This window comes from Engystomops pustulosus, chromosome 5 (assembly GCF_040894005.1).
Source record: "Engystomops pustulosus chromosome 5, aEngPut4.maternal, whole genome shotgun sequence".
NCBI classification, from domain to species: Eukaryota; Metazoa; Chordata; class Amphibia; order Anura; family Leptodactylidae; genus Engystomops; species Engystomops pustulosus.
In genome coordinates, this window is record NC_092415.1 from 131307516 (window position 1) to 131318908 (window position 11393).

The 11393-nt window shown below is 39.9% G+C and overlaps 1 protein-coding gene across 5 annotated transcripts in view; it reads right to left on the minus strand.

The window, feature by feature from the left end:
- STX17 (syntaxin 17) overlaps positions 1-11129 on the minus strand; it is a 91582-nt gene extending 80453 nt beyond the window's left edge. Inside the window, exons 1-2 of one of the 5 annotated variants that reach the window (XM_072153058.1) lie at positions 10902-11029; positions 2132-2283 (exon numbers count right to left, since the gene is read on the minus strand). In XM_072153058.1, coding sequence (XP_072009159.1) covers positions 2132-2266 — 135 coding nt within the window. In that variant the 5' untranslated portion in view covers positions 2267-2283; positions 10902-11029. Of the gene's footprint in view, positions 1-2131; positions 2284-3153; positions 3306-6858; positions 6880-10901 lie in introns of those variants that run through there. The other 4 variants (XM_072153060.1, XM_072153059.1, XM_072153061.1 and 1 more) reach the window with 4 other exon arrangements.
- Between the last annotated feature and the right edge of the window lie 264 nt (positions 11130-11393).

Genomic DNA, 11393 nt, shown 5'->3' on the forward strand with positions numbered 1-11393 from the left:
GATTATCCTATATCTCTCTTGAATTCCGACCTCAAAATTTAAAAAATTAAAAATTTTATTGACAGAATGAGTTAATGTAGCAAGTCAATATTTGCAGTGTTGACCCTTCTTCTTCAAGACCTCTGCAGTTCTCCCTGGCATGACAACCGAAAAATCTTTAACTGCAGGAATAAATCACTATCTAATCAAATAGCTCCGCTCAAGAGTAGGAAGGCCCCAAAAACATCAAAATAACTCCTATCAAGCTTCCATAGAAAAGCACAAATATGCCTCAATCGATAAATAAATCAAAATCTTTATTATAATTCCAATCGACAGTATATTACAGCAAATATTTACGTATTTGCTGTAATATACTGTTGATTGCAATTATAATAAAGATTTTGATTTACATCATGCTGGAAAAGGCATTGTTGATCACCAAACTGCTCTTGGATGGTTGGGAGAAGAGGACATTCTGGTACCATTCTTTATTCATGTTTCATGTTTCATTCATTGTGTTTTTAGGCAAGACTGTGAGAGAGCCGATTCCATTGCTTGAGAAGCAACCTCACACATGAATGGTTGCAGGATGCTGTGCAGTTGGCATGAGACAATTTTACACCTGCTTTTTGGGCAGGGTGAGGTACCATTTTCTGATGGAGATCTCAGGGCACTCTGGACAACTAGTTGTTTCAGGTTTGGTGGTTGCCAGAAGGACAGGGGAGGAGGGACTGGGAATATTTCTTTTAGTCTTGTATCTTATGCTAAATTGTTTGGAGTTCCTCTGGCCTCCTGTTGGGTCTCCTTATATGTGAGTAAATGGTATCTGTTGATGGCTGCTGCTTTTCTTATTTGGTTATCAGTGACTTTTGGTCTGTAGCCCAACTAAAAAAATTCAGATCTGAGCTCCAGGAGGTGTTTTTCAAGATCTGTCTTGTCAGAACAGATACGGTTGTAGCATATAGTCTGGCCTGTACGTAAGATCAAAGGGATGTTTTCCTGCAGGTCTTCTAATGTGGTAAACCTTATTATGTGTCAACAGTATCCAACCACATGCCTTTATGTGCAGATTTATATTTTAAGACACAGAGGGAAAGGAAAGAATGGGTGTATACATTAATGAGGAGATTCAACACCTTACAAAGTGGTCTTAACATTCATGCCAACTTCATGACCTCCTATCTCTGACCTGGACGCCACAAGCAGATAAGAGCCAGGGCTCTCTTGTCTCGCCTCACAGTTTTTTACTGTTTTTATTGCGGTACTGTCGTAAATGAGATGTCCCTGTATTTATCAATCTGTTTTAATTTTTTTTTTTAATATCCTTTGATGATCACTGCCTAGTGTGTATAAAATGCTGTGAATTTTCTGTTTCATGCACAACATCATGTATGACAAAGAGAACTGGTATTCTAGAAAGCTCCACTATAAAATATACTCAGTTAGCCTCCAAAAGGTATCGCCTGATTTCTTCACTCTTCTTCCATATTTTTTGGAGCTGTCCAGCCTCGCTGCATTTTTTGCTGGAGGGTAGGTCCCCTCTTTGAGGGGGTCCTTAACGTACGAGCCCCTTTGGACTCCAAAATATACATTTTTAATCTTTATCCAAGTTCTCTCCAGGTTCCGATTGCCAGGCTGTTCCTACATATAGCAATCGTGGTGAAGTGCTTGATATCTCTGCATTGGAGGCGCACTGTTCTTCCACCATTATTCGAACTATACATGCGCCCCAGAGATCTCAGATCGATGGAACAAATCACTGCCATGCTTCGTCGTACTACTGAGAAATTTGAAAAGACCTGGACTCAATTAGGGTTATCATATTGATGCTGCTGTTTCAAGAATATCCAGTGTATGTGACAACTGTTTATTTTTTCTTTACCTGGTTGTCATGTATTAATGATGTGGAGCTAAATACTGTTCATCAGTCTTTTATTCAAAAACTACATGCAGAGAGTGAAGAAATAAAAACACAGTCTGGTGCTCTCACGGTTGCAGTCAGGTGGATAACAAAGGAACATCTACCTATTGGTAATGAAATTTAATAAGCAAAGTTTTCCAATATGACAAGAGCTATTGATATCTAAAACAATAAAATAAATTACCAGATGTACGCTTTAAGGCACTTAAAACAATCAATAATACCAACCTTTTCAATATTAATTTGGTGATTCTTCAATCTTTCCAAATCTGTTGGAATAACCACCTTTGCAAACTTCTGCGCAGCAGCTTCAAGGCGGCGATATGGGACTTTTTGCTCACTTTGAAACATGTCATTAGACATTGCCAACTTTCCAGGCACTAAAATGAAGGCAAGTTTTAAAGAGAGGAAATAATAAAAAATAAAATATGTACAGAATATTATGAAGTCATACTTTAAATTGATATTTAAATTATAAAACCCATTTCCTGAAATTCTAATTAAACAGGTTGTCCAAGATGAAGCAAAAATAGCAAAGTGGTCGCCTGGCATGCACAACCTAATGCTTAGGGACCACAGCTCAGAACAATGAGAGCAACAAAAGGAGGCAAGTACACGTTTATTTTTTTGTACAGCCCTTACCACCCCCCATCCACCTCACTATTTTTGATAATTTGCTAAAGTGTTGTAGCCCATCACCTAGCAAGACAACAAAATTGAACATGCTGGTAAATATATAAAAGAAAATTTGTCTTTGTTGATCAGAGCAGGTGTCTCGGGTGCTCCCGTGACCCATATCGCGGGTCGCAGGCCCACCCAAGCCCCTATCTGCCTGCCAGAGCGGCACCCGCGCCTCTTACCTGTCCCTGTTCCTCCAGCTGTGCGTGCATCTCAGTCTCCTCGGGTGAACGAGCGCAGGCTTTGGGAGATTTAAAGGGCCAGTGTATCGTTAATTGGCGCTGCCCATTTCCCAGAATTCCATATAAACCAGCTTCTCCCTGCACATCCTACCGAATCTTTGTGCCTTGTGCCCTAGACAAAGCTTGTTCCTATGCCCTGCGCTGTTATTGTGATTTCCCATTGTGACCCCGGTTCCGTTCATGACTACGCTCCTCTGCTGCCTTGACCTTTCGCTACGTCCTCGACTCTGATCCCGTGCTACCCGTCCTGACCTACTGCCTGTCCCCGACTATGATTCTGCTCAACGTCTGTGTACCTCGCCTTGGCTGCCGACACAGATAAAGTCACACCTGTGGAATGACCTGGTGGTACCACGCCGCCACAACTCCAACCTGCTTTGTGGAGGGCTCTGGTTAAAACTGGGTCCCACTTAGAATCCGGTCCCAGGTGTCGGGTTAAGTCATCGTCTGTGGTGGTCCAGTGGGTACACTACCCCTGGAGCCTGACAGCAAACAATCAAAACATAGATTAATTTTGTCATAAGTACAATTGCAATAAGCAATTCATCTTTCAACAGCGCATTAATGACGCATTAATGCATTAATGGATACAAAGAAAGACTGCTCTATTCTCCCCACATCCTTATTAATTTGTCATTGTACTCCTTAGTATATCACATCGCCTCTTCATCCACCTTCGGGAACATTCCCACTGGAGGCAAGGAGTTGCTACATATGGAACTAACTTGATACTTAATCCATCTACCTACCATCCAAGGAAATCCAGCTACCTACCATATCTTACAGGCATTCTCCCGGTTAAGTAAAATATAGGTTCTTTAGGTTTGTACTTAAGTTGAATGTGTAATTAAGTTGGAACAGGTATAATTTATAATTGTAGCTTCAGAGAATATTTGTTTTTGTCCCTTTGACAACTAGAATTTCAAAATTTTGTGCTTATTATAAACAGGGTTTTCCATAAAGCTTCATTACAGAGACCCTACAGTTGATCATTGCAGCCTGGGACTAAAAGCATCCAGAGAGCTTCACAAGAGGTCACAATGGGCAGAGAGGTCTGTCTGTAAATTGGGTGCCTTTAATGCCCAGCGTCCAACATATCTGACGCAGGCTCAGCTCTTAATTGGAGCCATCATAATTACAACTGACACCAGGTGATTTAACAGCCGGCACCTCAGTTTAACACCCGTGGTTAGAGTAAGCTCCGATCAAGGGTGTTTAACTAGTTAACTGCCGCAGTCAGCGTGACCGGGACATTTAAACTGCCTTCTAGGGCTCTCTCCTCCACGATCCCCCCCCCCCTCTGCCGTCTCCTGGGGGGCGCAGTTCGCTGTAATGGCAGCCCTGAGGTCGGATCCGGGCTCCAGGGCTGTCCTCAGGTCCAGTGTTAGCCTATGCATGTGCATACACTGACTGAGCTAATAATACCCTGTAATGTATCAGCAATCAGCAAGGAATCAGATATTTACTCCAGAATGATACTGGTGCAAAGTGCTACATGTCCCATAAAAAGACAAGCCATCAACCAGCTCCGTAGTAATAAAAAATAAAAGGTGTTATGCCACTTGGAATACGGCGATGCAAAAATTATAGATTACTCCCCATATTACGTTTTACTACATTTTCCAAAATAAAACCTAAGAAAAAATATCTAAGTATGGTATGCCCGTAATCGTATTGACCCATAGAATAAAGATGAGATGTTTATTAGGCTATTTGGTGAATACAGAAACAAATACAGTAAAAAATCAATCATATAGATGATGCTTTTCTACTACTCTATGCCCAAAAAATGTTTTCAATAATAGGGGATACCAACCCCAAAATGGCATCACTGGAAAAAACATCTCATCCCGCAAAAAAAATTGCCCACATATGACCCCACTAAAATTTTAAAGCCTACAAAAGGGCGCTAATGACTGTTGGACAAAACTGGCAGCTGCAGGGCACCCCTACATTATGTACCATTCACATGTGGGGTGTCTTCGTACTCAGGAGAAATTTTAGGTTGAGTTTTCTCTTTTTATCTTTTGGAAATGTGTAAATTTTAGACCATTTTAGACAAAATTAGACCATTTTAAATTTCACCTCCATTTTAATTTAATTTACTATGAAGATCTGAAGGGGTTAACAATCTTCCAAAAGGCTGTTTCTGATAGTTTGATATATGGGTTGATATATGTATAGGGGTTTTTTAATACTATATATTTCAAATTTCATTAAAAACAATAAAAAGTCAATTCTGCAATCTCCTTGAAAATACAGAAAACTGATATTCGATTTGTAAGCCACGTGACATCAAAATAAATTTTCCAGACATTTTAGAAATTATGAAAATGTAAAGTAGGCATATGGGAAATGTTATTCAGCAACTTATTCAGGTGGTAAAACTGCCTGAAAACAAGGTGATTTCGAATTTTAAAAATGGCAAATTTTTAAAAATCAGTTCATCAATTTTTTGGGGAAAATAAATGCAAAACTTATCAGTTTTGACATTGAGAAAGCCAGTTCTGTGAACCTAGTAAAAATCTTCAATCTCTCCTATTATGTACTGAACAAATTGAGATTAAAACTCTAGAGAAGGGCCTCTCTTTTTGTCCCTCGTCCACCTCAGATGATTTTGAACTTTTCGTGGATTTAAATAGATTTATTCGGAAATTAACTTTAAAAAGACACTTCAATATGGTAAATCCCAACCAAGACACTACTGAGGATCACACTACCACTACCGAACCACCCATACCCAACCACACATCTATTATTCATACAGATTTGAAACCTAGATCCACCTTCTACCCCACACACCATAAAGGTAACTACATAGAAACATTTTATATGATAATTTCCTCTGACTTTAAGGACCTTAAGTCTAGCACTCAGAATCAAAATAATTTCAGAAATAATCTAACAATCAAAGAAAGGAAGGCTCTTAAGGATCTATCCTCCAACAATGAGATCATTTTCAAACCTGCTGATAAGGGGGGTGGGATCGTTCTCCTAAACAAATCTGACTACATCAAAGAGTCTCTTCTCTCCTGTCCGACACTGCCTTCTATTCAAAGCTAGAAAAGAACCCCACACACCAGTTCAAGTCAAAACTATACACACTTCTGGATGAGGGCTTCAAACTAGGGGTCCTTTCCAAAAAGGAGCTTCAGTATCTCAAAATAGAAGAACCAGCAGCGACAACTTTCTATTATTTGCCTAAGGTTCATAAAAATGCCAGTAATCCACCCGGACGCCCAATCATCTCTGGGATTAACTCCCTCACGGCTAACCTGTCCCACTACGTATATTTGTTTTTACAAAAATACTTCAAGAATTTAGTGTCCTTTACTCTGGATACTTCGGATTTGATTAGACACATCCTTCCAGTCCCCTGGATAGACTCCTATCTCTTTATCACCATGGACATTTCCTCCCTATACACTGTTATTCCCCATGACCTTGGTATACATGCCACCTCTCAATTCCTCGCCCGAGACTCCAATATGTCTAGTAAGCAGAGCAACTTCATCCTGAGGGCCATTTCATTTATTCTTAATCACAATTACTTCTCCTTTTGTGACCAGATTTTTATTCAAAAAAGAGGTACACCGATGGGGAGTACATTTGCCCCCAGTTACGCGAATTTCTATGTGGGCCTCTTCGCAGAACTGAACATTTTTACACATTCATTTTACGATAAATGCGTTTATATTTTTATAATCTGGAAAGGGACTGAGAAGGAGGCTTTAGACTTCATTAACGATCTAAACACCAATGAGTGGGGTCTGGAATTTACATCCAATATCGTACCTAATTTTGCCAAATTCCTTGATGTTACTGTCTTTCATGTTGACCAGAAAATCCATACTTAAACTTACTTTAAATCTGTTGATAGCAACAGTTACTTAGACTTCACAAGTAACCATTTCAAACAATGGAAAACCAACATACCCTTTTGCCAGTTCAAGAGAATAAGGCGCAACTGCACCACCAACGACGACTACAATATGCAGAGTAAAGTTCTACGAGACAAAGACAAAGACTACCCACCTCCCCTTATTTCATCTGCTTGCGCCAAGGCAGGTACTCTAAGTCAAGAGGATTGTCTAAAACCAAGCATAAGGAAGACGGGTGAATATTTCAACGAAGCTAATTTCATTACCACCTACTCTAATGATGGTAGTAAAATCAAGCACATCCTCAAGAAGAACTAGAATCTATTGTTCCATGATCCATAACTTAAAAACAGTATTTCATCCAACCCCACCATCTCTTTCAGACGATCACTAACACTAAAAAACATCTTGGCACCAAGCCGGCTATGTACCTCCAAAAAAACCAATCCAGACTTATCATTTTTTCCAAGAGTTTTAGGCAGTTTCACCTGTTACAACCTTGGTTGTAACAGGTGGCGATTTGAGTCACTGTTGCCTTTCTATCAGTTCGAACCAGTCTGCCCATTCTCCTCTGACCTCTGGCATCAACAAGGCATTTCCGCCCACAGAACTGCCGCTCACTGGATGTTTTTTCTTTTTCGGACCATTCTCTGTAAACCCTAGAGATGGTTGTGCGTGAAAATCCCAGTAGATCAGCAGTTTCTGAAATGCTCAGACCAGCCCTTCTGGCACCAACAACCATGCCACGTTCAAAGGCACTCAAATCACCTTTCTTCCCCATACTGATGCTCGGTTTGAACTGCAGGAGATTGTCTTGACCATGTCTACATGCCTAAATGCACTGAGTTGCCGCCATGTGATTGGCTGATTAGAAATTAAGTGTTAACGAGCAGTTGGACAGGTGTACCTAATAAAGTGGCCGGTGAGGGTATATTTATTTATATTCATATTTATTTTATATATGATCATTATGAGGTACTGCAACGCAATAATCTGTGCACAATCATGTATCCATATACCTATATGTAATTTTAACTATCTACTGTCATCTACCTAATTTATTTATTTGTGGTTGTGTGATATATTTGATTTTTATCCATGCACCTTTACTTCTTATTCCCCCCTAAACTGTGTCCATCATATGTCCTTTACCTATATTGGCTACTTTTCTTTTCCTTCTCCTTTCTACTTCTAACATACAACCATCGGCTGCCAGCCAGCGCATCCCTCATTCGGCGCAATCTCATTTATCTCCTCTCACGACGCGCGCTGACAGTCCCTGCCACAGTGCGCATGCGCCAGCTCTCGCTGCCATACACGCAGGCATTCTCGTGTATTTAATTGCCTGATTCCCCACGCGCCCGCATCAGCAGCTGACCGCCTGAGCAGCGCAGCGCTTCCATGTAAGTGTCTATGGATTTATCCTCCTTTGGTGCATCTTACTCTAATATTTGAGCTACAATTTTGGAGTTGTATATATATTTTTTCTAATCACTCCATCTCTCACTATTATCTTCATCTACCCATTAATTTTTTAACTTTTATATTACATATTTTAGACAACTACTCACAATTACCCATGTTTACCTACAATTTAACTTATTATAGCCTTTTAATTATTTTAATTTTCCTATACATATGTATTTATCCTTTGTTTACTACCCAACATTCCCTATTAGATTTTAATCATGTATACCACCACCACCTCCTTCTCAGCTTTGACTGTATTCCGGTTCTCTTATTTGTATTTTACTCAAACGCTCTAATATTTACCCTCAATTCACTGTCTCTCAGGATCCAATTACATACTCTTTGTATTACTGACTATCTACTACGTGGTTATACACTGCCCCATAAATTATGCACCATTTATATTTGTATTCACTCTCTCTGTAATTGTAATTTCATATTTATTAATTTATTTATATGTGTCTTTATTCATTTATATGTGTTTATATCCATAATTGTTTATTTTATTTCATGTATTTATTTTATTAGTTTTGGTCTGATGAAGGGGTTTCCCCGAAACGCGTTACCATTGGATTTTTATCGTTATAAATAATAAATACTGTGAATTCCGTTACCTATGAGGATTTCATTTTGGTTACAAGCGCACCCATCTGGCTCTTTCCTTTTTCTCACTTTTGTATTCTTTAATACAAGAGATAGATCCCAGGGTGGAAATCTGAATCTTATTGAGGGACAAAGTCTTCCTGCTGCTTTTATAAACCTAGTGATCCAGGGGTGACTGGCTATGTCTTGGTCAAAGAAGGCTGCCAGTGCTGAAATTTGAATTCTTAAAGAGGCTGGTTTTAACCCCCTTTTTTCCAGGCCTTTTCTGGGACTAAATGACATTAGTAATTGGATGATACACGTCTACAGAATTTACACCTACAAAGGATAAAAAGGACTTCAAAATATGTAGACAGAAAACCCATCACTTATAAAAATCTACTACTCTGTGGAAATAACCCTAGAAAAAAGGCCCTTTGGATCAATAATTTAACCTTTTAGCCATGCTGGATAATAAATAGGGATATTAAGTTTTTTACTTCCGGAGGTACCCTGGGATATACTATGGATAGGTCTTCGAGAGTTGAAAACCAGGCACGGTGTGGCCACAAGGGAGCAATGAGAATGACCTTCGCCTTGTCCTATTTTTCTTCTCTTAAATTTCTTGGAATGAGGATCAAGTCCGGGAAAGCATACCAGGTGATGACCGCAGGATTGAGGCATCTATGCTAGAGGATGAGTTTGGATATCATGAGGAATATGAATTTGTGGAGAGACCACTCTCCCTGATGTAGGGTTTGTTGACATAGAAGTCCGCTTCTATGTTTTTTGCACCTTTTATGTGAACTGTTGTTAAGGAGCAGAAGTGTTTTTCTGGTAGATGAAAAATGTGGGAAGCGATTAGCATGATCTCCAGCCCTCCTGATTGTTTACGTACGCAATGGAGGTAGTGTTGTCTGACCTGACAGGTACACCCTTTTTTACAAGGAGAGGTTTGATCAGGGATTGTAAATTTACGATAGTTCTTAGAGACCCAATTCTTTACCCCCAAAAAGTCAAGTAAAACCCTTGGCCTTCCTTGTTTACGAGAACATGGCATAAAACCTTCTTGCTGATGAGTGTTGAAATCTCTGCAAGTAAGGGAAATTGATCAACTCCTTGTGGAATCTTCGTTATTTTGAATCTTGGTGGAGGAGGAGAAACAAAGTCCAAAGTTATATCTCTCAGAATGGAGTTTAGAATCCACTTGCTAAGATCTGTTTCTAGGGGTGAAGAAGAATAATAATCTTCCCCCCACCTGGGGCCTGGCGCCATTGTGGACCGCCATCAGAATATCTCGGCAAGTTGAAAGGCTATTGTAAGAGAAATTTTTTCTCACGTTTTACTAAATTTCTTAAAATAGGACCTAATATGGGGAAAAAAAATCTAGCGTTTTTGAATGGCCGTCTTCCAAGTGGCATAACACTTTTATAATTTTTTTTTTACTACGGAGCTGGTTGATGGCTTGTTTTTGGGACATGTAGTACTTTGCACCAGTATCATTCTGGAGTAGATATGTTTTTTGATCACTTTTTAGTGCATTTTTTGTGGGGTGAAATAGGTAAAAATCCCAATTTGTGACAGGTTTTTAAGAATTTTTTTTTTTACGGTGTTCATCATGCAGATTCAATAATTATTTATTTTTATTCTATGCGTTGATACAGACACGGTGATATGGGGATTGTGTAATGATTTTGCCTTTATCTTACATTTTATGTACTGATGGGGATTATGGGCATTTTTGTTAACTTAACAACTTTTTTTTTTTTACCATTTTATTAGTTCCACCAGTCCTGTCCAGTACACCCTCACCTCCGTATACACAGATGTAATCAGATATTAGTCCTGTTCTCCCCCTCTCCCCCACCTGAAGTTAGCTTCCTGGACCTGCACTGTCATGTGACACCGCAGAAAGCTACAACCCTTTTCCGAGATGCCCCGCCCCTTCCTGTGACATCATGCCTACAAGGAGAATTTCCATTCTAGATACGACCGTAAATGCGGGGGGTGCTCCGATCCCGGGTCAGCACATCCGCCTGAGGTCTGCTCTTCTCCCCAGTATGAACGACTTCTAGACGGCACAGTATATAATACAGACACATACTCCGGCCCTTGAAACCGTCTTTATGTATTCAGGGTCCTTACCTGTCTGTTGGTTGCTGTAGAACGCTTCGAGGCTTTAGTGAGCGGAAGGACCTTTGATGACGTAGTGAGCTTGAGATCATCAGACGCTTGCTGGGAGGACCTGGCAGCAGACCTAGAGGGACGTTTCATATGATTGGATAACAGTGAGATAACAGCGGATGTCATCTGCCAGGCGGCATGATCGCTATAAACAAAACTAGAATGCGCGCCACACGCAGGCAGCAGAAGGATTGATTACAGATTGATAGAGCACAGCACTTCCTAGTTCAAAACGGAAAGAGGTTGGAAATAACATCAACGGTCAAAATTATGTGAGATTAACACCTTCACCTTGCAGCGTTTTTTCGTTTTTTTCTCCCCATCTTCAAAAAGCTATACCATTTTAATTTATTTGTGTACAGAGCTGCGTGAGGGCTTATTTTCTGCATAACAAATTTTTCTTTTCAGTGACTATTATTCCATGCCGTGCGAAAAAACTGATTTGCGTCACTT